The sequence below is a fragment of the Brachyhypopomus gauderio genome, chromosome 15 (assembly GCF_052324685.1).
Source record: "Brachyhypopomus gauderio isolate BG-103 chromosome 15, BGAUD_0.2, whole genome shotgun sequence".
In the NCBI taxonomy this organism is placed as follows: Eukaryota; Metazoa; Chordata; class Actinopteri; order Gymnotiformes; family Hypopomidae; genus Brachyhypopomus; species Brachyhypopomus gauderio.
In genome coordinates, this window is record NC_135225.1 from 6555577 (window position 1) to 6582032 (window position 26456).

The 26456-nt window shown below is 42.2% G+C and overlaps 1 protein-coding gene across 1 annotated transcript; it reads right to left on the reverse strand.

Moving 5' to 3' along the window:
- Positions 1 to 4177: 4177 nt before the first annotated feature.
- On the reverse strand, positions 4178 to 26456 carry fbxw4 (F-box and WD repeat domain containing 4). Its single transcript, XM_076974694.1, has 9 exons — positions 26069 to 26456; positions 24922 to 25017; positions 24299 to 24487; positions 23770 to 23902; positions 23471 to 23565; positions 13040 to 13105; positions 7081 to 7221; positions 5308 to 5449; positions 4178 to 5223 (listed from the first exon to the last, which is right to left on the reverse strand). Exons 1-9 carry the CDS (start codon positions 26251 to 26253, stop codon positions 5089 to 5091), a joined length of 1182 nt encoding a protein of 393 aa, XP_076830809.1. The 5' UTR covers positions 26254 to 26456; the 3' UTR covers positions 4178 to 5088.

The following is a 26456-nucleotide window of genomic DNA, read 5'->3' on the forward strand; positions in this document are numbered from 1 at the left end:
TGATCGCCACCCTTCTGAGGTAGAACCTAACGTGGAGGATAGTGTTTCACCTGATAAATACTTTGCTCTGTCTTACCAGTTCCCAGTAGCTTCCCAACATCTGCCAGAAGAATCACAGTGTAATTAAAGCTTTCAAGAGGCAGGTTTGAACTCTCACCAGATGCATCATTACTTTTGTCACATTGTGTTTTGTTGTCTAAATTTATGAAGCGGTCTCTGCTCAGGTCACTTGCAGTGGTTTTCCCCCTTTACTCTTAACACTGTTGTGATACTAGAGCATGTGTCCAGCAGAGGAACAGATGCTTTACACACAAACAAAACAACCGGAGCTATGAATTAAAACAAATGAGATCAAAATGTTTTCGAACTTCACTTTATAACTGTCAGTGCAATTCTCACCATCCCAGTGGTGTCCTCCATATCATCACAGAACAGAGAATGATGCCATATTTGCTGTGTAATACTGATTGTCTCGGTGGAGAGAAAACTAAGCAGATAGGCTGGACCTAAACTTAATTTCCACTGGCAGCAGATTATCTTGTACAGGTTCAGAGTCGAATCTTATGTAGTCTTTATCCTGTTCAGTAAACATTAATCTCACTCATTCAGCCTTCATTCTTTATTCACCCTTTTCATCCCTTATTTTTGTATCTTTTAAAAATGTAGTCACTTTATAACTCTCTGTTGTAAATAACAATCTATTTGCATGGATTGTATACAGCAGCATGTGAACAAAGAATACAGGAGAATCCCAAGTTACGTATTCAAATGATCATTCTCCCAGGCACCCCAGACACTCCCCATGGTCTGGGAACCCAGGGCAGACGTGTTCACTGCATCTTCCCTAAAGCCAGTTGTTCACCCACAATTCCACTTGTGTCTCTTTTATCCCGTTGTGTCAGATGGCATTTTTGATTGGGTCGCCTCAAATCTGGATTGCACAAACATCTAGATTTTGCACTTAAAACCTAATAAATAAATATAATTGTGAGATGTAGTTTCTCCAAATATAGTAATGCTAGTAATGGACACTTTAAAACCCTTTCTGTCTAACACAGACACATATGTAAGAACAGACTGACATTTTAAACAGAATCCTTTTAGATGTTATTTGGGTCTTTCCTATAGGTAAAGTTGTATCCTATTCCCATTAACCTCACATTATACTGGACAAAGAGCTCATTCAGCTACACTTCAGGGGTGGTTCAACCACAAAGGTCAAAGGGGATATAAGTATGGATGGGATGAGAAGACCGGGCAGGTGAGTGGAGGGTCAGAAGGACAGTTGAGCCTGGCCAGTAGCTTGACAATGAGAAAGTGAAAGGGTGAGAGTTGGAGGCAAACAAGACCTCCAAAAACAAGAAGCTACAGTGAGCTATGGTGTAAAACAATGAAAGGCATAATGCAAGAACATCTTCATACTCCTGTTGTAAAGTGAGTAAACCAAAGCTTACACGACTAAGCCATGTCAAATTCAGCAAAAGCTCTTATATCTACCAGATTGTCCTAAATGACCCCATTCAGTGGCTGTCTTCATGCCTTGGTCACTAGGAAGGCCATCACAGTCATTTGTGGGTTGTTTGTTGTATGCTGATTGGTTTAAAAGTAAACCTGGAGATGGGTGAGCACGGGGTGGCAGACCTTGCTGTCCAGCCTCCAGGTGTAGTGGGCTTACCTCAGTGAACCACAGACGATGGAGGCGCCCAGCTGACCTACCTGAGAAGATGCTGTGCTGACTGTAATGAAGGGAACAAGCAAGGCCTTATGTTAAACTGTTATCCTACTGGCACAGGATACGTTTGCATATTTAATATGTTTACATATTTAACTGAGCCAAAATACAAAAATATAATTATGATTGCACTGCTCTGTTTTACTGTAACTGTCATTCAGAAGAGTTCCTGTAGGCCTAAGTTCAGATATCAGTAAATGGGAGCAGATCACTAGAGATTAGAGATGCTGCAGCCAAGAACGGGAAACGTTGCTCGTGTTGCTTGCACCATCACCCAAGGTTCGTACCATCTTTCAAACAGGCGGGGGTCAAGGGAAGATGGACAATTACGGATCATGACAGGTCATGTTGCACTGTGGGGCATCAATGAATGTAATGTAATGAACTAAATGAATTTTAAATGCAGTCTGATTTGTTACGGCACATGAGGCCTCAACAGGCCTGAGGAATATGGCTGTTGTCAACATTTAGATGCTTTTAGATGCTAAGGGAATATAGCAGAGTTAAATCGTTTAACATCAGGGTCAGATACTACTGAAGAACCAGATACATGTGATTAATTAAATTTAATTACCATATATCAAAACAAAAATTCCTTCAAGCAAATGAAATATAAACTATCTATTAGTTCATTTGGCAACACCTAAAGAACAGGTCTGGACAACTATTTGTGTCAAAACACACATTGTAATTATCCAACAAGAAAAAGGTAAATGCTGGGAGGAGGATTTAGGTTTATAAATATCTTTTATCTATAAATATGGGAAAACGACTTATGCAGAATACATTCCACTTCAATCTGTCAAAGATATTGTGACAGTTCAAGATCAGTCTACTGCCTGTATTGATCTAAAGTAAAACTTAAAATTCTTACAAGCTCACTTGCTTTTGGGAATCAGTGTTCACTTTTCTCTCAGAGGTTCTCGAAACCATCGATCCTATGCCACTTGTAGCGTTAATTGGAGTGACATGACAGGATGTTTGTATATGTACGTAATCCAAACGTATGATAGCCTTCACAACTTTTCTGGCTAGATGTCTTGTACCGCTTATATCAAAAGACAAATTCCTTCCTACTTTTAGGTAATGGTTTAAATATCTCATTTATTATTTGACTTTAGAAAAAGTTGCTACACTATTTATTTTATATGGTATGCCTTGTAACTGTGACAAAAGTGGCTAAAGAAACAATGATGAATGCAGCACGCTCTCTAGAATAAATGTTTATTTTAATCGTCCGTGCCTGAGATACAATGACTTCTAACGTCTGATGTGAAAGCTCCAATGAAATGCCAATTATGATCACCTGTAAAAATGATGACCAAAGTCACATTCGGCCATTCAGAGCTAATACTAAAATGCACACAAAATAATGGAATTTCAATGTGCCTGAGTGCACGCTTCCATTTCTCCCCAAAGCAGTGGATTATTACTTATGTAACTGACCAACTGTATCAGGTCCCGGGAGGCCGCATTTCCTGCATGGTTGTACACTCTCTGCATGAAGGTACAGGCATTCCAGAAGCATCAGCTTATGGAGCTTTCCTTGTTGAATATATTTTCCATCAGTCCATAAATTACTCCATTCCACAATATACTGAATATATACAAGTGTACAATACGATAACTGATGATTGTGACGATTATGAGTAATTACCTCAACCTCACAGTAGACAAAAAAAATATACATCAGAAATATATATCAGATATACACACTATTTGAATGGATTTATCTTTCATCACATTGTGAATAATGTATTATAATTATTTTCCAATGGTTATTCCATGACATGATATTTCAAAGAAATGTCAAACTGTTTTTCTTTTTCCACCAGGATTGAAGTTTTCCTCAGAACACTATGAGAGGAAAGGTAACGGTCTGGAGTGTTATTGGGCAACACCTTTCCGTTGTGATCATCTGTCACAGTCAAATCCAGGAGGCTTTAAGATCAGAGCGGTGAGACGTTTGTTTTGGGATGGCCTACGGATTAAGTGTGTCAGTGCAGGTCTCTGCTCGCTGACTCTACATGGTCATTCGTTACGAGACCTGCGTGCTGTATGACGCTGCCAGAACTCCTCAGAACTCCCGGAACTCCTCACTCTCCCCCTGCGGCACATGTCTGAGTCTCCAGCATCATCATGACCACCATGGATCTCATGGCCACCCACATGCCATTAAGACCCCCCCCCCCCCCCCCCCCCCCCCCTCCCAACCACCACCCCCCAAAGCTGGGGTCTCTAACCTTCCTGATGTGTGAGCTTCTTTTGGGAGATTAAACCCCTTAAATAATAAAAAACAGCATGTAGTATTTATAGTATTTGTAAGCTTTCATTATGTCGTCTTAAAGTCCACAACATTCAGGCTCTTGGGATCATTCTATTTCCAATGTTCAAGTTTCACACATACAAAAATCTAAAGAAACACACATTAAGGAAGCAAAGAAGGAAGTTTTTGAATAAGTTTATTAAAGATATACCTAATTATCCCTAATGTTGCAGCAGTTATCCAACAATGTTCATGCTGGATGAAATGGAATAATATGATATTTAGCCATTACAAGCCAAATAAATGTACACTGTAGACTGGTTTGAATTTAGCAGTAAGTGATATTGTTTTGGCTGGCACATACTAATGCCCTGTTTTTAGGACCATAGCAAAATTTATGATCATTATATTTCTTTTTGACATGCTGCAAGATACCACTGGCTCAAGAGCAACAGACTGTATACCCCTAACCTGAGGAGAGATTTAACCCTGTTTACTAGCTAACTATCTGACAAATAACACCGTTGTCCCAAATATGTTGCATTCACACAGTATAGAGAGGTACTGAAATAAAAACAGCAGCTTCACTCTCAGATGGATGTGACCAGAAAAAAATGCAAGAAACACAAAGCCAAGCCAAACATATCTTATTGACGTATTGTTCAAAAAAATATACATTTTAAGCACAATAGGAAGACAAAGAGTATGTTATCATACTGTATATGCTTCAGCATAAATCGCCACAGGGCGTTCTGGCAGCTCTGAGCAGTGTTTGTTTTAGACATCCCACAGGTCGCTGGCAATGTGTTAAGTCCGTTAAGACTCGGGCCACAGGAGGTCGTGAACCTTGCTCCCTGTGCTCCCTCTTGGCAGCCAGTGACACTGATAGCTAAAGATAAAATGGCAACTCTCTGCCACTGTCTGCAATGCCAATCCAAGGCCACACTGGGTACAAATATTTTCATGAGGTTCCAGAAGGGTCACAAGGCCAAAGGCTTACTTTTAAAGCTGGAGGGAGGCGTGTATTGTGGACGTGTGTGTGTGTGTGTGTGTGTGTGTGTGTGTGTGTGTGTGTGTGGGCTGAGCTGCTCTATCTCCTAGACCTGGGTCCTGAAGTTCTGAAGTCCAGCGAGTAGAGGGCTGAGGCTACAGCTGCATACAGATGTGTGGAGTTGAAGGCCAGGCTGTACACGGGGCTGCTGGTGGTGGAGGTGAGCTGGAACATCTGGCAGGCGAATCATAAAGGGAAATGAAACGCAGCTGCCAAAAGCAACTTCGCTGCACATAACTGCACTAAGTGTGTTCGTACCTGCAAACAGCGAGCCTGCCTTTTGTCCCACAGGCGCACCACTCCGTAGTAGGAGGAGCCACTTGCGATCATGTGATTCTCATCAGTCCTTATACAGTAAAGAGCACTGTCATGGGGCTCCTCCCACTCCATGACACACTTCCTGTTAAAAGAGGATAAATGCATTTATTACATACACTTACTTCCTGTTAAATTCTCAGCAGTCAAATCATTTACTTGTGATCAACATAAAATTCACAATTAATCTGCAATGACTTGATTATGTGGTCTGTCTTTAAAACAGCATTCTTTATTGTGAGTCCAGTGCATATTGCAGTTTGCCAGGTCTTCAGTGCAGATCCAAATTCACTGTGGCTGCCTGTCCGTGCGGCTTAGACAAGTGTCTCATTTGAACTGGCAAGGATCACGCTCACTCGATTTGAGGGAGGCAGAGATGGGGAAACTTGTGTTTGTGTGTTAAACCAATAGAGATCAATTCGCCATTACTGGTGGTGATGAATAAATCATAGGAGGGGTGTGTAGCAGACACCAGGACAGGAACACATGGCAGACGTCTGGATTCTCTCTTTCAAACATACACGCACGCACCCATGCATAGACACACTTTCAAATCTATTCTGACATCTCTAAACCTCATACTGCCATAGTAAGTAATATAATTTTAAAATCTAATAGTTTTTTTAAATGATGGGGAAAAAAAAAACTAGAAACACACCTGAAGCGCAATCAAAACTAATTAGTTGAACATGGCAATTCGAACTAGACCTGATTGATCCACCCCTATTTCTTACACGGCATAAAAGCAGATATTCAGCTAATGACAGATACTGCACCACAGCAACAAAGAGGAGGCCCACAAAACAACAGAGCATAAGAGAAAAGAGAGTGTGAAAGATTTCACTTTCAGCTATGAGTAAGTTGTTTTCATGTATGAAAAACCTCATAATTACTTTAATAACACTGACAATATGATACGTTGTCATTGTTCATTTCACACTGGCACTTGTCGTTAGCAATTAACAATGAAAGTGTTTTTAACAATCCTCTTCCCTCTGATGATGGCAACTTTCAGATGACTACCCACTCTGAATGAGGATTGACCACATATTGGTGCCTGACTGGTCACTCTGTGAATTATTGATATCTTAAGAGGGGACGTTTGCTCCTCCCAAAGCTCTCCAGGGCCCTCTTTCAATCACCTCTGATTTGTGTTACTTGACTGCCCATATGCGATTGTGCCCCCCCCCCCCCAAGCCTGATATAGGGGCCCACCCTGCCTCACAAGTAGCCCACTGATCCCCAGAGCTCACACTGTTGCCCTGGAGATGCCCAGCACCACATCAATATTGCCACTGACTTGTGCAGGCTTGGGTGGGTCAGAGTCCTACAGTGAGAGTCCCTCTCAAAGAGAGGTTCCCTTTCAGTCACTCGCAGGAACAATCGGGTCCACAGAGCCAAGAGGAGACTTGAGCCTGACTCCTTTTTTGTCTAAATGGTGCTCTACGCACAGGAGGGCTTATTAGATTAACTGAGAACACTAATCTTCCTCACAGGCTCTCGGAGAGAGACTCACTAACTAACTTTATTACTCTCTGCAGTAAATCCTGACTTTGCTGCCAGTACAGGTCAGCGCATGCACCAAGTCCAACTTAATCTGAGTACTGGCCATGCAGTTCTGTTACCGCTGAAGGCCTGCTGGAGTGAGACGTGCTCAGTGGTCTGTTGCAGGCTTAAGCACTGCAGACCTCATGAATGAAGCAGTTACCCGGTTACCTGGAGCAGACACGTAGGTCCCAGTAACGGATGAAAGTGTCATATCCACAGGTAAGGAGTTGGAAGGGAGACTCGTACACAATGTCCAACACACCTGCACCTCTGCGGAATTCTGTGCCAAGACACGACACCAGCTGACACCTGGGAGAGAGCAAGGGAAGGAGAAACGATAGAAGTTAAAACATCATGAAAGGAAGCAAAGACATCGACATATTTTAGGGATACGTTTTAGTTGACAAAGGAGAGTGAATGCAGTGTTTGTGCTTTAGGCTAAAATTGCAAAAAACTGCTTGTTTTAAACATTTGGATTTGGAAAAGTTTAGTTTACACCTTAGTTATTGTCTCAAGGTCTTATATGTCAGTTAACACATTAGTGTGGTCAATTCATCAGCTGTCATTTCAGACCAAATGCCTTCATTTGCACAGTTAATCTCTCATTACCCCTAAATCCCTTTATATTCCCATATTCCCAACATCCATAGACCATACAATAGATAAATTAAGTCCTAGGAGATGGAGGAAGAAAGTAAACAGCTATCTGAATGGCCTGAGAAAGCAGATTAGGAGAGGCGCTAGGCTCCTTTCTTACGTGTGTATGGAAGAGAAGAGGGAGGAGAGAGGGACACAGGAGGAAAAAGAGAGATGGGGGAGCTGGGAGGGAGGGTGCGTGTGTGTGTGTTAGCACCACGCTCCTATGATCACAGGCTGAACAGGCATGCTGCGCCCCCCCACCCCCCCCCCCCCCCCCCCCCCCCCCCCCAGGCCACACTGCAGAAGCCAGATTATTGTAGAATAACAATTTCATTGTTGCTGTTTAATTCCCTCCATGACTGTGACTGTGTGCGACTTGTGGACCTTTGATACCTGGTCCCTAGCAACTATTTAGACGAGCCCAATGGCCATAGCGACCGCCCCCCACGTTTGGGGTCTCCTATGAGCTTGTTCGCCAAGGGCAGACTGGTAATCCTCAACCTTCGCTCTAGGGGGACAGGGGGGGTCTTATTAGACACTGGCTCTTTAAAAGATCCAGAACTAAAGGCAATGCCTCTGGTGGGCCTAAAGACAAACTGCCCTCTTGGCCTGTGGGTGCTCATGTTAAACAAGAATCATTTACTCATAACTGCTGAAACGCCAGTTTATCAGCTTCCTATACTGGGGATTGACCGGAGACCAATGAAAGGAAAAAAAAAAAACCTTTACACTTCTCGTTACAGTGATTCACATCACATGGTTTGATGAACTGCTTTAAAGAAAATGTGTAAACTCAGGTCAGTGTGGCGGGTCTGCCGTCTGGCCAGGCCCTCTGCAAAGGTCAAAGCGTGAAACGAACAAAACAAGCGTAGTAAAAGATGTCCTCACATCTGTGCTCTGATCGGAGAGCCAGTAATAGCCCTGTTCCACGCAGAGGAGCAAACACCAAGATTCTTAAATTGTTAGGTCACAGGTTTTGTGTGCGGCGTTTTTTCCCCCCATGGGAGGACGTATGAAGATTACAGGATGGAGGATAACCGTATAATCTTTCAAATTGCTGCATCTGCATGGCGGCCGACCTTGTTCTACCCAGCCGGCCCAGTGTCTGATCTGACAGCCCGCACTCTTAGAGCACTGGAAATGTCAGATGAAACCATACCTGCTCCCTTAGCTGTTTGATGACAGGGGGAATAAGAATTTGACCAAATACAATTATGAAAGAGGAGCTTAAGATTCTGGAAAAACAAATAATTTTCTCAAGTCAAACGCAATCCTATATAGGAGTGAAATGGTCCAACTTGTATAAAGGTCAATAGAAAATAGACGGTAGGAATGTTAGGGATCAACTGATTTGCTTACACAATTAATTCCTGAACGTCATTTATAGACAGAATAGCAAATAATCAGTAGGTTAAAAATATTGGGTTCAAAACATGTGGAGGATGTCATGCCTCCAGCTCCGTGATGGAAGAACACGTAGAAAACACCTCATGGCAGAAACAAATATGACTGACTCATATTCAGTCAGATCTGGAGCAGCCACAACCAGGCCGCTTTTCTGAGCAAGCATAATCCCCAAAATCAGAGGATCAGCACTTTATCATGTTTGAGCTGACAGCTTTGTGCTGCTGGCTGTGAGAGGTGCCAAACGTCCAGGCTTTTGAGGGAGTTGAGAGGTCACATACAGACAAATTAGGAGCATCTGAGATGTTACACATGCTAATGAGATCACTCGGGCAAAACTACCACAAAAATGCAATGAGACAAACTAGACAAAATATGGTATGTTTTAGGTCCTTTAAAATCACTCTACATGGACTGCTGACCTTGCCACAATCGTTTATGACCCCTGGAAACATCTGAGCCAGAGATACACTGAAGTACAAGTACTGAAATGTTATTGCTAAGTAAGAAAGGGACTAATATATTTGTAACCGTAGCTTTTTTCTAACACATTGTACAGTCTTTCATGTGTCTATGTGCATATTGCCATGCATTTCCTTACATTTTCTGAACAGTCTAATAAAGCAACGTGACAAGAAGTCCATTTGCTTTTATGCCCTGATATTGTTCAGGAGCCGTTAAACACTAATTCTGGACTATAAAGAATGACATGTGTTAGTGATTAGTTGTGAGTTATGGTCTCAGAGCCATGAAGCAAAATGGAGGGGCTGGTCTCTTCAACAGTCCTTACTTTCTCTTTGGCCATTTGGGCCACACACACACACGCACGCACACACACGCGTGTGTACACACACACACACACACACACACACACACACACACACACACACACACACACAATAAAAGGGACCTTTAATGAATTGATGGATTTAAAAAAGGGGGGAGAGGCTAAGGCCTTTTCTTTGGTTACTGGAGCCATGGAAAAGGTCATTTTGTACTGACGTTCTTATGAGGTTAAGTATAGAGGGTAAACTGGCACAAGGAAGCTATGGGAAACAGTCAGTGCCCTGAAAGGATGTGAGACAGGTACATAAAGAGCCCCGCTGGGGTTTTCAGTGTCTAAAACAAACAGAACTAGCATTGCGCAGTCTGCTCGTCAACCAATTTAGCCAAGAGTTGAAATAACCGCCAGCTAAGAATGAGCGAAAGAAAAAAAGGGGGAAAAAAGGCTCAGCATGGAATGTCGGGGGGCGGGACAATGGAGACTTTTAAATGTCACATGCGTTCTCTTAAAAAACAATGAGATTGCAATTTGTAAAACACAGCTCCTGCCAGAGCCAGACGTTTAACCCTCTCTTTTGGGGAAGAATGTGAGGAATTTCAGTGCAATTGTGAGTTTCTTTGATGGCTTTTCTCTCTGTTTATCCATGACCGAGGGCCTCATGAAAAGTTAGGGGTGCCTTTAAAGCACCACTTGTGTGGGACTCGGGGTGATCACAGGTCTCCACGCAGACTAGTCAGAAAGGACAGGAACAAAGAGAAGCATCGCCAATCAAATGAATCACACAGAAATGAGCTCGTATCCCCATAACGTAATGTAATGACATTATCAGAAGGTGCAAGAAGAAAATCGATTGTGATGACTCCTAATGTGATATTTTTGTCTTATTTTCGAACGTGGTGCACAGAAAAGAAAAGCAGGCCATCTACAGAGTGGTGACAGAACCACCTTCTTCTCCGTCATACACGTCCTCTCTGGTGCTCACTCCTCCTGTCATACCTCCTCAGTCTGTTTCCCCACCAGCTGGTCAGCTGCACTGTTGAGACATGAGGGTGCGAGTGATCTTGGCCCGTACATGTCTCCTCCATTATTCTCTTTCACAGTCAACATGTGCAGTTCAAAAAAGGTGCCCCCATCTTTTGTGAGCATGTTAGAAAAATGTCAGGGGCACTTGTCTTTATCCCTAAAGTGGTTCTTGAGGTAACAAGATAAACAAAAGGCGAGAATACAAGATCTCACGCCATTGTAATTTCTTGCAAACACAACACTCTTTTTACACTACAGATTATTCAGATTGTTTAGAAAAGGGAGCTGACCTCATTCATGTCAGGGACACTAATGAAAACACGATAATGCTCACTTTCTGTGCTGCATTAAACTGCAAAAAAAAAAGCTGAATAATACAGTACAATTTGCCCTTAGGTTTTTCCTGTTTTAATAAGGTTGAGGCAGCTTGTATGAACTGCACAAAATGCACGCAGAAACATTTTTCTGAAAACCTCTGGGATGAGCCGGGTTTCTTGTCACCAATGCTTCTAAATTTAAAACAGATCTGTCAGAATTATACAGGGATATTTAAGGGTGTGGTGACATTTCATTTGAAGGAAGTCTCTGAGCAGATTTTCTGTGGAAAGCAATCGTACTAATTTTTGTCATGCTACTGCAGCTGTGGGAGGAAGAGCAGCCGGTTGGCTTATCTGCCTGATGTGAGATCTCTGGTGATACTTTGACCAGTCTGCAGCTGTGATTCGGGGGTGACGAGACTTGTCAAAAAATTCTAATAAAGCGAGACTTGAAAAAGGTATAAAAACCTGCTAAGAACTATGCGCTGTTTTCACAACAATCATCTGTGTCGTGACCAACAGGCTCGTGAGGGTGTTTGTGATGTATGCTCGGATGTTTGCCGTTATCAGTGAAACTGTAGCCATCCTAATGTGTTGTCTCATGTTGGTAGTGGCTGTCTGATGAATATGCTGGTGGTCTGTCTGGCGAAATGCTAAAAGAAGAGATACAGAAACACACACACACACACACACACACACACACACACACACACACACACACACACACACACACACACACACACACACACACACACACACACACACACACACACACACACACACACACACACACATCCCCCATCCCTCCTCTCATGGTTGTTTTCTCGACCCCCCGTGACTGCAGGCTTTGTGCTCCTCACAAGGTGCACCTGATTGCCAGACGGGAACACATTATGGCAGGACACATCTGACCCCAGAACAACAACACAAAGAGAAGGAGGAGGAGGAGGAGAACAGCAGGTTTGAGACAGGTTATGGAGCACTAGTGAGACCATGGTTCAGGGGGAACAAACAACAAACAAACATATTCAGGCCAGCTGAAGGAGAAGAAGAAATAACCACGGCGCTTCCACAAATGTTCCCATGTTGCCAGTACATAACAGGGGCAACATCTGTGTCTGCCACGTTTGTCTGTCTTTAAGCCTAATTGGTCCTCAGCCTGACAAGGTCACAGCGGTGATCTGCACTGTAGCGGGGGTGGTTCGGTGGCTTACAGGTGCAAGTGCAGTCTGCCTGCACACTGGTACCCAGCTCATCTCCGTCAGGCTGACACCGGCCAGCCACGCTTCACAGATCAAGACTCCATGCGAGACGTCCCCTGCTCACCTAAATCCTGGCCAAAATTTTCTATTTCTCCTCCTCCTTTGTAATATGCGATTCCCAGGGATATGCCCACTACGCCTCCCCTCCTCCTTCCCAGCATTCTGTGCCTTCTCAAATTTCCTTGTCATTTGGTGGAGGAACCCCCCCCACCCCTTCATTTTCCTTTCCCTGGACTGACAACATGTAAGTAGTCTGAATTCTGCAGGTAAACCTGGGGAATTACAGAAGCCAGCCAGGTTGTATCAGGTTTAAGCCTGGCCTTTCATGAGTGGAATTCTGAAGCCAGCTTTGAACTTTTTTTTCTCTTTTAAAGCCAAGCAAAGGAGCCGAGAGGATAATAAACAACAACTATCATTATGATAAGTTTATACTTTTGGTTCTGTGTGATGAGTTATACTGACAAATCATAAAAGGATCTGGGGAATTAGCTGCGCTCATCAATGAAGAAGACTACGGTTAAAATCTTCATAGATCTTTGAAATCTGAAACACATGCTCTTTAGAAGACTTGTAGAGACAAAGTATTTGAACCAAATCCAGCATAAGGGCAGTATTTACAGTACCATGTCAGAACATACAGTGGATTAAAAAGTGTGTTAAGTCAGATGACAGACAGATTGTAATGTGGAATTAGCTACCTCTCTGTGTCCCAAATCCGAAGAGGAGCAAAGTATTCACAGCACGCAGTTCCGGTCACAAAGGTGCTGTTGAGAGAGATCACACGAAACGCATATGCTTCAATATTACTCATGCACACAACATAATTACACTTTTATAAACTGTCCAACCACAAATCCAACATTAGTCAATGACAAAAGACCTCACATTCATTAGAGGTTTTTGTGGTTAAGAGTCTAGAGCATCTTTTCCATTTTGCCGCCATTTTTGGCCCCCCCAAGCTCCCATACAACCCAGCATACACACAGGTAAAAAAGACTTTAAAAGAGTGAGCCGAGAATAGGAAGGTGCAGCCGAGAGGCCATTTAAGACCGTAGACTTTACTCAAAGATGCACATTCTTCCCCCAAGATGCTGGGGGTGGACCGGGCTAAGTAAGAGAAACAAAAACACTTTGGTAACCCCTTTGATTTGGATGACAGGTTAAAATTAGTTGGAACAGGTAGGAAGGAGGGTGTGTGTGTGTGTGTGTGTGTGTGTGTGTGTGTGTGTGTGTGTGTGTGTGTGTGTGTGTGTGCACCATGGTTTTGACCTGCCTGATAGTTAGGGATTAGAGCCCTCCTGGACAGCTGGGATTGGCAGGTGAGGCTCCGGGCCCCCACCGCTCCCTGCATTGTGTGTGGAGGTGAGCTGCACAATGGGACTCCCACAGTACTGAACACCCAGGAATTTGGTGGCTTTAGTGCACAGGTATTCCTACGACATCCTGCTGTGATGGGCTCTTCCCCCAGTACCCCAACTGGCTACTTAGTCTTACAGCTGAATGAAGACAAGTGTGTGTGTGTGTGTGTGTGTATTTGTGAGTGTATACATACACATGTGCATTTGCATGTATGTGGATATTTTGGTTTCTGCAAGTCTAAAGTAAATATAAACATAAACTTGGCTAACAACACAAATGAAAACACGCCACATACAATGAATGACCAAGCTGTGAGACTCGCTTTCTCTCTCTCTATCTCTCTCTTTCTCTCCAACATACTTTCATACCTCCAGAGAACACCCGAGCAGTGGGCTCTCCGCCCCCACACCAAAGAAACAGGCTCCACAATAGAATACCAGTGTGGCCTCAAATTAACAGCCAGCCTGAGTGAATAAGCTCTGTAGCGCCTGGGGTCCAACTCCAAACCCCAAGCACAAAAACAGAGCGGGACAGTAACCCTACAGCAGTCAGTAACCCTACAGCAGTCAGTAACCCTACAGCAGTCAGTAAACATACAGCAGTCAGTAACCCTAAAGCAGTCAGTAAACATACAGCAGTCAGTAAACATACAGCAGTCAGTAAACATACAGCAGTCAGTAACCCTACAGCAGTCAGTAACCCTACAGCAGTCAGTAACCCTACAGCAGTCAGTAAACATACAGCAGTCAGTAACCCTACAGCAGTCACTAAGGCAAAGCTGATGTGACTCTAGCAATAGCTGAGGACGCAGGGAAATGAAAGATTCAGCCAATCGTTACGAAGCAAAGCAGTAAAGATCGTTTATAACTTCACTTTTACTTATGAGACATGAACATCAAGGTGACACCTGCATGTGCAATACACACCTACACCAACTCTGCCTGAAAGATTTCAATCATCTACACAACAAGACGTAGCAGAAGACATCTCATTCAACGGAAACCTACACTAATAAAAGACACATGAGAAATAATATAGAGACAGCTAGTGGAATACAGAGAGCAGGCGTTCCAGCCTCGGATGGCTTCGGTTAGTTTCTTCATTGAGGGCCTAAGCATACTGGCAAAGACAGCCATGGCAGCTGTCAACCCAGTTAGCGGTGGCCCATCAACCATATTCAGCTTGCTGGGCCAGTGCTGGCATTTTAATTACTGTTGGGTAAACTCATTTGCCCCAATGAAGGCCATGTGTCCTAATAGAATATGCAGGCTGCCTGACCTCTGAACCTGTGTGACACAAGATACAATGGGGGCAAAGCCAAGCTCTCTCTTCCCAGCCCTTATTACTCTCTATTACTTCAATTACTCATCCCTCACTGAGTCTGATTGTAGGGAGGGGAAAAAACACAGTGGAAAGAGAGAATGAGAGAAAAATAGAACACCATAATTAAATACATTTTAGTCCGCCAGACAAGTTCTGATTGATCTGAAAGGGAGTCCCAGTGATATTATAGCTGTAAAAGGTCAAAGCCTCTCTCTCTCTTGCCTAATGTGCCCCCACCCTCTCTCAACCTTACACGCACCCGCTGAATTGAGGAGGAAGCCTAGCCTCTGAGTCCCCCTGACACCCACATGCCCCACACTGCCCCCTCCAAGCACCCCCCCCCCCCCCCCCCAACCGTAACTATTCCTCTAACCCAAAAAAGCATGGTGCACCTCGGGATCATTAGAACATGTCGAGGGTTCACTGCCAACACAACCATTTTGGTAACCTAATCAGCTGACATCATTATTCGAGGTACTGTGTAGCATGAAATTTGTGCCGGGGTCACACAAACTTTAATTCAGCCCCTGCTGGGAGAGGAACTCCAACAGTAACAACATTGTTAGGGCCAAACCAGCAAAACCTATAGCATGTAATACGTCAAGACCAATGCAGAAGATTAGTGTAGGTTTTTTTAGAGACCATCTCTGTTGTGATGATATAACAGATTTTTAAACAACTCAGATACAGAGCACACAAGAGTGTACAATATGAGTAGATGAGTAGATAATCAGGATTTTACATTGATTTTACAATTTGAATTTACAGCATACTTTATGATTTTCTTAATTTCACCCAGAGGAGAAAAGCACATAAAATAAAAAGACCAACACAAAAAAATGAAAGAATAACCTGACATTCATATGTAGCAAATAGGGTTGCAACGGTATGAGATTTTCACGGTATGATAACCGTCTCAGAAAATACCGCGGTATCACGGTTATCACGGTATCACAGTTAGTTTGTATATTATTAAAAGATACACTGACCCTTAAAGAAATTACAAGTTTTTTTTGTTCAATTAACTATTTATTGTAGAAACCTGGAACTATTGTATACAAAATGTCTCCTTTAAAAAAATAAGCTGTACACATGTTTAAATAAATACTGCAAAATTAGATAAACCTAAATCATGGATTTCAGTACAATTATTTAAGTTTAAATTATTTAATATCTGATAAACTCAACCTGGGTCAGTGTCTGATCAACAACTGTTGTAAACGTCCGTTGTACTGCCAAGTTAGAATATAACCAGATACTGCAGAAAGAGAGGATTTATTTCTGACATGACCCTCACAATAGAGATTTCTATTTTAAGGCTTTCACACCGAGTCTGGTTTTAACATATGAAAAACAGGCACGTAAAATTTTGAAAATGAACGCATGTAAATTAATGGCATCTTTCACATCCAGTGAAAGCAAGGACCTTAAAAATCTATGGATTTACACTTTCACTAGTGACCGTAGCGCGCGACTCGGCACAGTTCTTTTGTATTACGTTAACAAATACGAGCCTCTTGTAATTCCAGGAGGAAACACGAGAGAACGTGAAGACGTTAAGATTGGGCGTTTTGAAAATAAACAACCATTAAATAATTTAATAAAAAGCGAATTATTTTGAGTATATGTATAAATATTTAACTTAATTAAGTTTAAGGTGCTGGGAAATATTGAAACGGACCTTTAAAGTTACGTACAAGTGCTTTAATTCCACCTTATAAAGGTGTATGAACCCTGCAAACATGACTTTGTTCATTGCGCTGAGGCGCGACGCGCGCAAAGTTACAAAATTCGAGACGTGCACGACCTCGCGAATCGACAGCGCGCGAGACCCGCGCTCACCGGCGGAGCCACCGCGATTACGTCATTTTCGCCGCTGATTTAAGTTAAGCTTTTTTTTGTTAAAAAATTTGTTAAGTCTAATGCACTTTCTGCCATTCTCACTGCTGTGTGCTTAGTAGCTGAACCGGAGCGGAGTTGCGCATGCGCGGGTCAGTTTCTCCGCTGGCTTGCTTTTTACCGGTAATAAGCAAACGCACACGGTATGATAACCGTGCATTTTAATACCGTGGTATACCGTGAAACCGGTTACCGCTGCAACCCTAGTAGCAAATAAATAGCACATGAACTTAAAAAATGAGCGACACAGATAATAAAAATAATAGAAACAAAAGCATACTCTGTCTCCTCTAAATGGTTAAAATGCACAGGTATGAATGGGTCTCAAAGCGAGTGTAAGCCCTGCACATCAGCCAGTCGTTCAAGTGGGATAGCTCTGGGCCAGAAGAAGGTTGTTCATTTGTTCTGGTTGACCCCTGGCTTTGTGTGAGGGGATGTATCTAGTTTGTAAAAGTGCTTTCATCTTGGCCTCTAAATATGTTTGAATTGAAAAGGGTTATGATGTATTTATATCGCTCTGAATGGGACAATGGATGCAGGGCTCCCTTACCCTTTCTCCCGCTTGCCCTCTCTGTGTCTGCGGTCCCTCCCCCCCTCAACTCATCCCCGAGTTCACAGGCCTTTTGACTCTCTGTTCATGTCCCCTGTGTCTGAGGTCAGAGGAACATTCCACACGCTGCCTTTTGCTTAGCTGGGTGGAACAACACCAGTTTGGACAAAAATACAAGCTAAGATTCATGAGACATTTCACAGCCAGTTACGCAGACTTTGTGCATATTGCACCAGCGCATCAGTAACTTGTCTCATTATGACACAAGCGAGGTACGGAGCAAGCCTGCAATGCCACAGGTAATTACCCTCTCACTCCTGCCAGCCGTGATATTTACGCCTGGAATTTACAATCACATTTTTTAAATGTTTGTTCCCGTTTGGAGCTGAAGTCTCTTTGATCACACAGGCTGCATTCTATAAGGAGGGATAAAAAGAGCAAAAGAAAACATAAAAAAAGATATATTTTAACTATGACTTAATGTACCACTGTTATTGTTACAAATCATCTTTACAAATCATCTTTGTAATTACTACAGAGAACAGCAGTATAATGCTTCATCACTCTATGAAAGAATGACCTGGTCACATATCCGATCGACATGTCTGAAATGGCCTTAAGACTACATGAGTACAAATACTCACGATTCAACTTCTAAGGGAAAAATGCTTTTTAGCGAGTACCAGAAGTTTCCATCTCAAATGCACCCAGGGAACACCTGTATGTGGCATGTGCCTAATGACCTGCTTCTGCTAGGCCTGCATGGAAGGGACATATTGACTGCAATTATTCAGGACACCACCTGCAGTCAGAGGCTATAGCTCCCATGCAGTGCTTTCAGTAGTAAGCGCCCTGTATTTAACGTGTGGGAACGCACATTCGGTCCGCTATCGCTTTATTGTTGCAGCTTTCTTTTCTTTCTTTCACATGGTTTTTTTTTTTTCTAAAAAACTAATTGAATTCTTGACTCCTAAGACACAGCTCGCTCTACTAGACTTGAGAGAGCAAGAGAGGCTGAATGAAAGATGTGAATTTTAGGTTCACCCCCCCCCCCCCCCCCTTCTCCCTTTTTGTGCTTGAGTGGGGTGGAGCAATGGGGGTGAAACTGGGGCGGGGAGGGGTTGGAGCAGCATGGAGGGGTGACTCTCCCTGTACTTTGATACGGAGGGTCAGAGGTCATGCTCCCTCCGTTTGCCAGAGTGAGGCGATTTGGGGGTGGTTTATCCAACAATCATTTTCTTTGGAAAGTTTCAAAGGCAGTACCCCTGCAACATCTTTGTAGTTGTGCTTGACCAGTTCTAGACAAAACGGACTCCCCAAAAAAGGGACCCTTTCCCACCTCTCCTTGGGGTTGCTTCTCTCTTCGATGGCTGCACCCCCTACCCTCTATCTCTCCTGCTTGATCAGTGCATACTCACTACAACTGCTGAGGTATTGTGTACAATGCTATTGACGCACAAAGACCAACTGTCACAGGCAACACCGCTCCTGCATATAGCACAGTCTGAGACTTGTGTGTGTGTGTGTGTGTTATATATACACAAACACACACACACACACACACACACTACATGTATGCATGTCTATGTATTGCGTTAAAATATGCATACTTAGAGATGCTTCAAAAACACTTTGATACACTACACTGTTTGACTGTAGACAAAATATCCAGGAGCAACAGAAATATTTCTATAATGATCAGGACAAGAAAACACATTTAATCTATGACACGGATCTACAAGAATCTGTAAGGGTGTAATTCTCACACACACACAAACTGTTGCCACTATACCTACAGCAAACCTATGGGAATGAATTAATATACCTCGCAGATAGCATTCAGTGTAATGCACTACATTCAGTTCAGATGATTATACCATGATCTGTTCTTGTTGAAAAAATTACGCTGAAAAATTTACAAGTTGGAGTTCTGAGAAATAATTTGTTTATAGCTGTTAATTGACCTACAAATTAACAAACCTCTGCAAGAAATTCTAGTTACATATTATAACGCAAAAATCATATCGTTAGTTGAATAAAAAACTCAACTCTAGAATGGACGCAAAAATGTTTGAAGAAGCATACAACTGTACTTCTGAGCTTATAGCCATGTTGAAATTTGTCATTCTCAGGTGAATTAACGAGTAATTATAGCTTGTCTTAGAGAGGCTCACACCAAAGAGGAGCTTGAGAGGAAAAGTATCCAAGAACAAATGGTTTGGTGTGGCGAGAGTACACACATCAGCTAGAATTACATTCTCTTAGACGGAGTCTTCCAGACTCTACAAGTCCAATCTTGTTAGCTGGGGTCTGACATGTTTGGCATTACAGGAAACAATTTAGCAGACTATTAATCACACACAAATGCTTCCTTATAATTCTACATTCGGCACTAAAAAGAGAATAAGACAAACTGCAAACATAAATAAATAAATAAAACAGCAAACAAAGTTCTCAAACACAGAGCAGAGTAAAACGTTGCTAATAAATAATGCAATGCCTTATATATATATTTTACATTATATAGGATTATATAGGCTTGGTTAATATACTGCAAGGTAAATCAGAATATGTAGCTATTTGAAATAAAAGTTTTGTTCAAATACATCTTGGCACTAGAATAGCAATCAGATATTCATAATTTCACAAGTCACATAAAAAGTAATATTAAACATCAGAATTACATAGCGCTCGGAACAAGCTTTCGATTTAATTACACCAAGCCACAGACAATCTGGGATTTCAGTTCTAAGTAAAGTTCATATTTCCTGCAGCTGGACTGTCAAGTGCAAGAGCTTCTAATGATGAATTAAACAATAGTAAAAACAAGAGAAATTCCTAAATACCACTAACACCAATTCTGGAAGAAAAATACAAGTCCTCTTTAAAATCAGACGTCTATCACCAATCTCGAGCTAAATTCGGAATAACTGAAAAACTTGAAGGTTGGCCCACATTCACCAACTGAACAAGTTATCCCAGTGCCTCCAAAATAAAACGTATGCTAATCAGAGACCATAAGTTGCAATCAGAGTCTGTTTTGAGACTACAGCAGATGAATCCACATTGGCAGCAAGTAACTAAGGTCTGACACGACGGACAAAAAGTGGCATCAGACGGTGGGGACGGGACGGGAGGTTGGGTCGGGGGGTGTGGTGTCATGCCCAAGAGATCAAGATCACAAATTAAAAATTATTCGAGTTGCTTTTAGTTTGGCTTTTTTTTTGTGTTTTTTGCTATTGCATGGCCACCGTCTCTTTCATATGAAATAACAAGTGAACAGAGGAGCGAGCCGGCAAAGTGAAATGAGAACAATGCGGAGGCCAGAGCGGCTATTACCTTCACCATGGGAGTGAGGCCTTTTCTCTCTCTTTCTTTATTGCTAGTCCTCAAAACCAAGACCACTAGCCATACGATGCCATTTAAGGAATTCCAGGAGTAGCGTTTACAATGCAAGGTGAACGTCCTACAGTCTGTAAGAGACTAGTTCTACCGTCTGCTTACATAACTTATAACTGTGCTAAAAAAAAATCTGAAACTCCAGAGTGGGTTTCTGAACAAATGAGTCAATATAAAAGGAATAACTGTGTGATATAACTTGCCTAGTAAAAATTCAACTGTGAAAAGCAATCCCGAGAAAAGGAGCAGTCCGAACACTGCTGGGATCAATCACGTTTGCTGAGATATGAGGTGGAGGAGAACCTTGGCATTTTTCTCTGGCCACAATATCCCCTTAATGAACCTTGAGATTATGTTCTATGGAAAAATTGACAAGAAAGTGGGTGGGAGGACAGACAGTGAGAAATACAGCGCAATATGGAAGCACAGAAGGTTAGAGACAGAAGGAAGACCAAGACAAAGCAGAGGATTAAAATGAAAAGAGGCAGCAAAGCACTTCAGCAACAAAACTCTTAGTATAAAAGTACTTTTATAGTTACGCTTTTGTTAAGATACTGTTGCAGTCAGTGCACACAATAAACTCTCCAGTGTCAGAAGTGCACCCACTTTTTCTTTCTCCTCCTTCTCTTTCCCTCTCCTTTTCTTTGGGATCCTGTCGTTCAGAGCTGCACCTCCTGTCTCACTCCCTGTCCGTTAGATACCTCAGGCGTGAAGCTGGAACAATTACATTTGCAACACAAGGGGCTGCCTTGTCTTCTTCACTCAGCTCCCCAAATTAAAACACACATTGTGCAATCAGCATTTTGCAACACCCCTCTGCTTACAATCTTTTACCTTCAAGAGTCTCAGCTTCTCAATTCTTAACAGATACAATTGCAGGGAATCACAACAAATCTATCACGAGTTACTACAGTTATAAGATTTCTTTCATTTCCATACTTTAACAAATGTAGAACTTGTATACCAATTATTTGATTTCTTAAACCAAGTGATTTCTAGACTTATTTCACTTTTTTACACCTGTATCTTAATAATGCAGTAAGTCAACACCCTTATAGTCAAATAAAATCCAAAAGAACACTTTACCTCCCCATGACTGCCATAAACACGTGTTTCAAATCAGACATTTGCAGGTTAATTAGCACCTTTAGTTTAAGGGATTTAATTACCTTTGCACATTGCCAATATATTAAGACCATTGTGGTCCATTATTTGGGTGCGGCAGTCTGCTTCAGAGCCTTGTTATTTCAGCCATCAAATTGGAAAATTAATGACATGGATAATCGTCTCTTATTTAGAAATCTAAATTCATGGTTGAAGAGGCAGGCTACCAGGGTTTAATAATTCAGCCGGGTGGCTAAAACAGCAATGATCCATTGCATGTGCTAAGGTGACTTTCTACCATGACACAAAAAAGAGAAGAAGAAGAAGAAGAAGAAGAAGGGAAAAGAAAGGGAAGAGTCCAGCAGTGCCCTTAAGCAGCTTCTCATGCACCGTTTCCATTCGCTCACCGCTCCATGAACGTGAACAGCTGCCCGACGTGCAGAGGCAGGTGGAGGCCCAGTGCTAGTGTTACAGCTTCATGCGGCTGCGTGTCATTAAGTGTGTGGGTGTATACATGCATGAGCAATCAAAGGCGGCAGCAGTGAGATCAACCTCGCTTCCACATTACATCCTGCCCAGTCTTTTTTTTCCCTGCTTCCCTCACTACCTTTGTGTCACTTTATGCTTCCGCCTTTAAAAAATAAAAAATAAAATAAACCAGACCATCACAGAAAATGGAGAAAATGGATTTGCAAGATGTGGCTGGGTGAAGGACTAAGATGTTTTGATTTCTCCAATTCGTAATGTTAACAGTTGTCTTATTGCATCAGTGCACAAAGCTGCACCGTAAAAATCAAGAGACACTGCAATGTTACTGTACGCACGATGAAGGAACAGGCTAAGAAATACTAAAGTAAAGACTCAATCAATGTAGAACAAAATGCATTTTCTACACCATGAGAGGGCACATTTCTGCTTTCTAACCATTCAGAACCAGGATCTCATTCTCCTTCATATGCATTTCAGAGGTGTTGGCTAACTGACTTCAAAGCAATGGCATGGCAATAAATTGAAGAGTACATAAAAAACAGTCTGGCCACCTGCTTTGGTGCACCCTGTCTCTGACCATTTCACCTCTTTATCCACAATTATGCCCTCCGCCCCTTTTCCCAAACCAAATCTTTATTTGGACAATCTCAAATTCACCCCGATGAAAGCTGGGAGGTGATGATTGGGGTCTCATGATGAATCATATGGTTGGAGGCATTAAGAAATCCCACAGGCACAAAGATGAAAACATCATGGGTCATGAATAAGAAGGGAGGAGTATTGTGGACACGGATAGCAATTACCTCCTTGTAACTTTGTAATAAAAAACTTATATGGTTGTGTAATTTATGACTTTTAGCATCGTTTACATATTGCTGCCCTGCATCTCAAATACAAAAACTAGCTCCATTTTGGGGAGTTTGGTACAATCCTGAGCACTGCTCGGATTTTAAAAACAGAAATATAACTATAGAAATATAACAAGTGAAGGGGATAGTACACTGACCGTAGACATGGACTGATGGCCACTGACCACACTCTGTCATAGGTGGGGATTGTATGGAGACACTTGGCAAGGTGGTTTGGAGTTATTGCCCATATCTAAAAAAGTAATTTCATGAACAACGCACATTCATGCCATTGGATAAAAAGGTTCTCAAAAAACAGGTGGTTAATATAGGTGGTATTAACAATGGATTGATTGGACATTGATTAAGTAATGAAATGCTCCATTATTAAGGTTTATATATAAATTAAAAAAGACTAATTGCAAAACCAAACAAAGTTTCAAATTTGTGTTCTTACTTTAGCAGTCTTGTCCCTGGAGCCACTGATGATCAAGTCTCCTTTGCAGTCAATACAGTTCACCTCCTGATTATGGCCAAAATACTCTGTGCAATAATCACTTTTTCTGTGGTGAACAATTATCTTCCCATCACTGTCAAAAGACAATAACGTGAGATTCTACATAAAAAAGAAAATCATTTTGTTGTCACACAAATTCTAACTGAAGCAGCACTGGTGGTAAATTAAGGCAAACCATTTCTTTCAGTAAATGACTGGACTTTCCTAAGACACTGGGAGGCTACTAAAAGCAAAGGCCAGATAACAGTGAATGTATGATTGGTAGAACCTGGAGTTTCCAATAACATATTGTAGTTACTGTGTAACTTTGTAATTAGCTGGAAACTACTAAACCTCAAAAATACTTTTAAAACCAAAACCTTTTTAATTAGAGATTAGCTGATAAAATGGTAACTGATTAAGCTAAAATGCCCAAGTACCATGAAATAAGAAAATATCTAGCTGAATTTATAGCTAAACTGTAAATTACCTTCCAGCACTGACAAGATGTCTGTCTGTCAAAGCAAATCTACACACATCCTCTTGGTGTCCTGAAAACGTAGCCACCCTATTGTGCTGGAACTTCACCCCTTCAGGACCCCGGAGATGGTACGCTCCAATGTCTGATGCCTGAGACAGATACAGGACATCACCATCCAGCTGTATCCAAGGCAATAAGCTGTGGGTGAGGGGAGATCAAGAAATGGAAAATTCTCCTACACATGTAGCTGATTTCTAAGAATTTAAAGTGACTGGCAAGAAGAATCTTTGACAAAAAAATGTCCTAGGATGGACAACAAAATAAGATCAAAATGTACTCCGGCATCTTGGTTTTCTTTTAACGAGAGGAGCAGCTAAAAAATGTATGCTATATTTAATCAAAAGTCCAAAGATGTGCAGTATCTAGTCATTTAAAAAGTCAATTATGTCAAATGTATTATTGTGAACTCAGAATAACATAATAAATGTTCAATATCATGGACCACCCACTGCAAACTTGCCACTGCAAAAATCCTATTCAACAGTGTTTTGTTATACATACTCTAAATACATAGTCCATATCATGTGAAGTATGCTTCTTTCAAATGCTTTTGATGAGGTTATAAAACTCACTTAATCTTCCATTTAAGGAGGACATCTTTACGACAAAGACCATGACTCCAGTTCTGGGATACCTTCACTCTGTCCTTTAGAGGAATGGTGGGATACCTGAAACGATCAGTGAAAATTCATTGTATTGTGATAACTGCGTAATTAGAAAGTACTTCATTTTTAAAACAAACAGTAAAATGTTGACACATCCCTAAAGGGCTATTATATTTCACAATGTTCTCATAACGCTCCACAACTCTGCAGTAAGTACCATGGAGGTTACGAGATGCCCACCTGATGCACCTAACTGCACACATGATGAGTTAGTTGGACAGCTAGCTAGCTTATAATATGCACTGTTTCTAGTTGACATTAATAACTGCATCACCAATAGCTCTTCCCCCATGTTACCAACAAGCTATAACTCACATCCAGTATTTGTATCGCTCAATCACGAAGGAATGTGTCACAAATGTTTTAAGTCTATATCTGGCTGGCTGACTCAGTAGGCTACCTTTCACCCAAGTCACAGTTACAGCATTTTACAGGGGGACACAGCTACATTTACACCATTTTACAGGGAGACACAGCTACATTTACATCATTTTACAGGGAGACACAACTACATTTACAGCATTTTACAGGGAGACACAGTTACATTTACACAATTTTACAGGGAGACACAGTTACATTTACACCATTTTACAGGGGGACACAACCAGAGCCATATAGAGAGATACATATATGAGGTATATATATATATATATGGCATATCTATATTTCATATATATATATATATATATGGCTCTAGACACAACTAGCTAGTTAGCTTGCTAGCTACACACCGTCACCGTGGAAACACAGTTATGGGTTAAGCTAGCGAGCTAATACTCTAGTTAGCAAAACATTACATAAACATGTTAGGTAGAGAGTGTAAACTTTTGGGCTCTGTATTGTAAATATCAGCTCAAATATTCGAGTTTGCTGTCGTTATCGGGGACCCAGCACTGTTTCACTGTTTTTCCCCCCACACAAGAGAATCTAAACCGCTGGTGCTATTGCTAACTAGCTAGCATTAGCTCACCATCTAAACCCGGGGCCCGTGTTAGCCGTTCAGCTAATAAACTAGCCACACGAAACGTCCAGCCCAGCCGGCGGCCACTCTTACAGGTCTGCTCCTCGCCGGGTTATCCCCGTGTTGATGAAGTCCCTCGCCGTCCTCCTCCACACGGGGTCGCGGCCCGTGAAGTGGCGGCCCGTCCTGCACACCTGAGCGAGGCGACACAGCGACCGGTGGTCCAGGTAGGACAGGACGAGGTACAGGACGTCGTCCGGCAGCTGCAGTAAAAACATGCCGGGTCCTGCTCGAGTTTAAACCCCCCACCGACACCGATGTGGGCGCTTTGACGTCCGCCGACGCCTTCGTAAGGAACAAACGTGTCGGTTTTAGACGGTCGTGTGCAGAGTCCCATGTTTTTCAGAGCGTGTGGAGGCCGAGGGAGACGGTGGGAGCCATGCCAGTGTGACAGCGGGTCACGTGATGTTTGTTGTTGAAG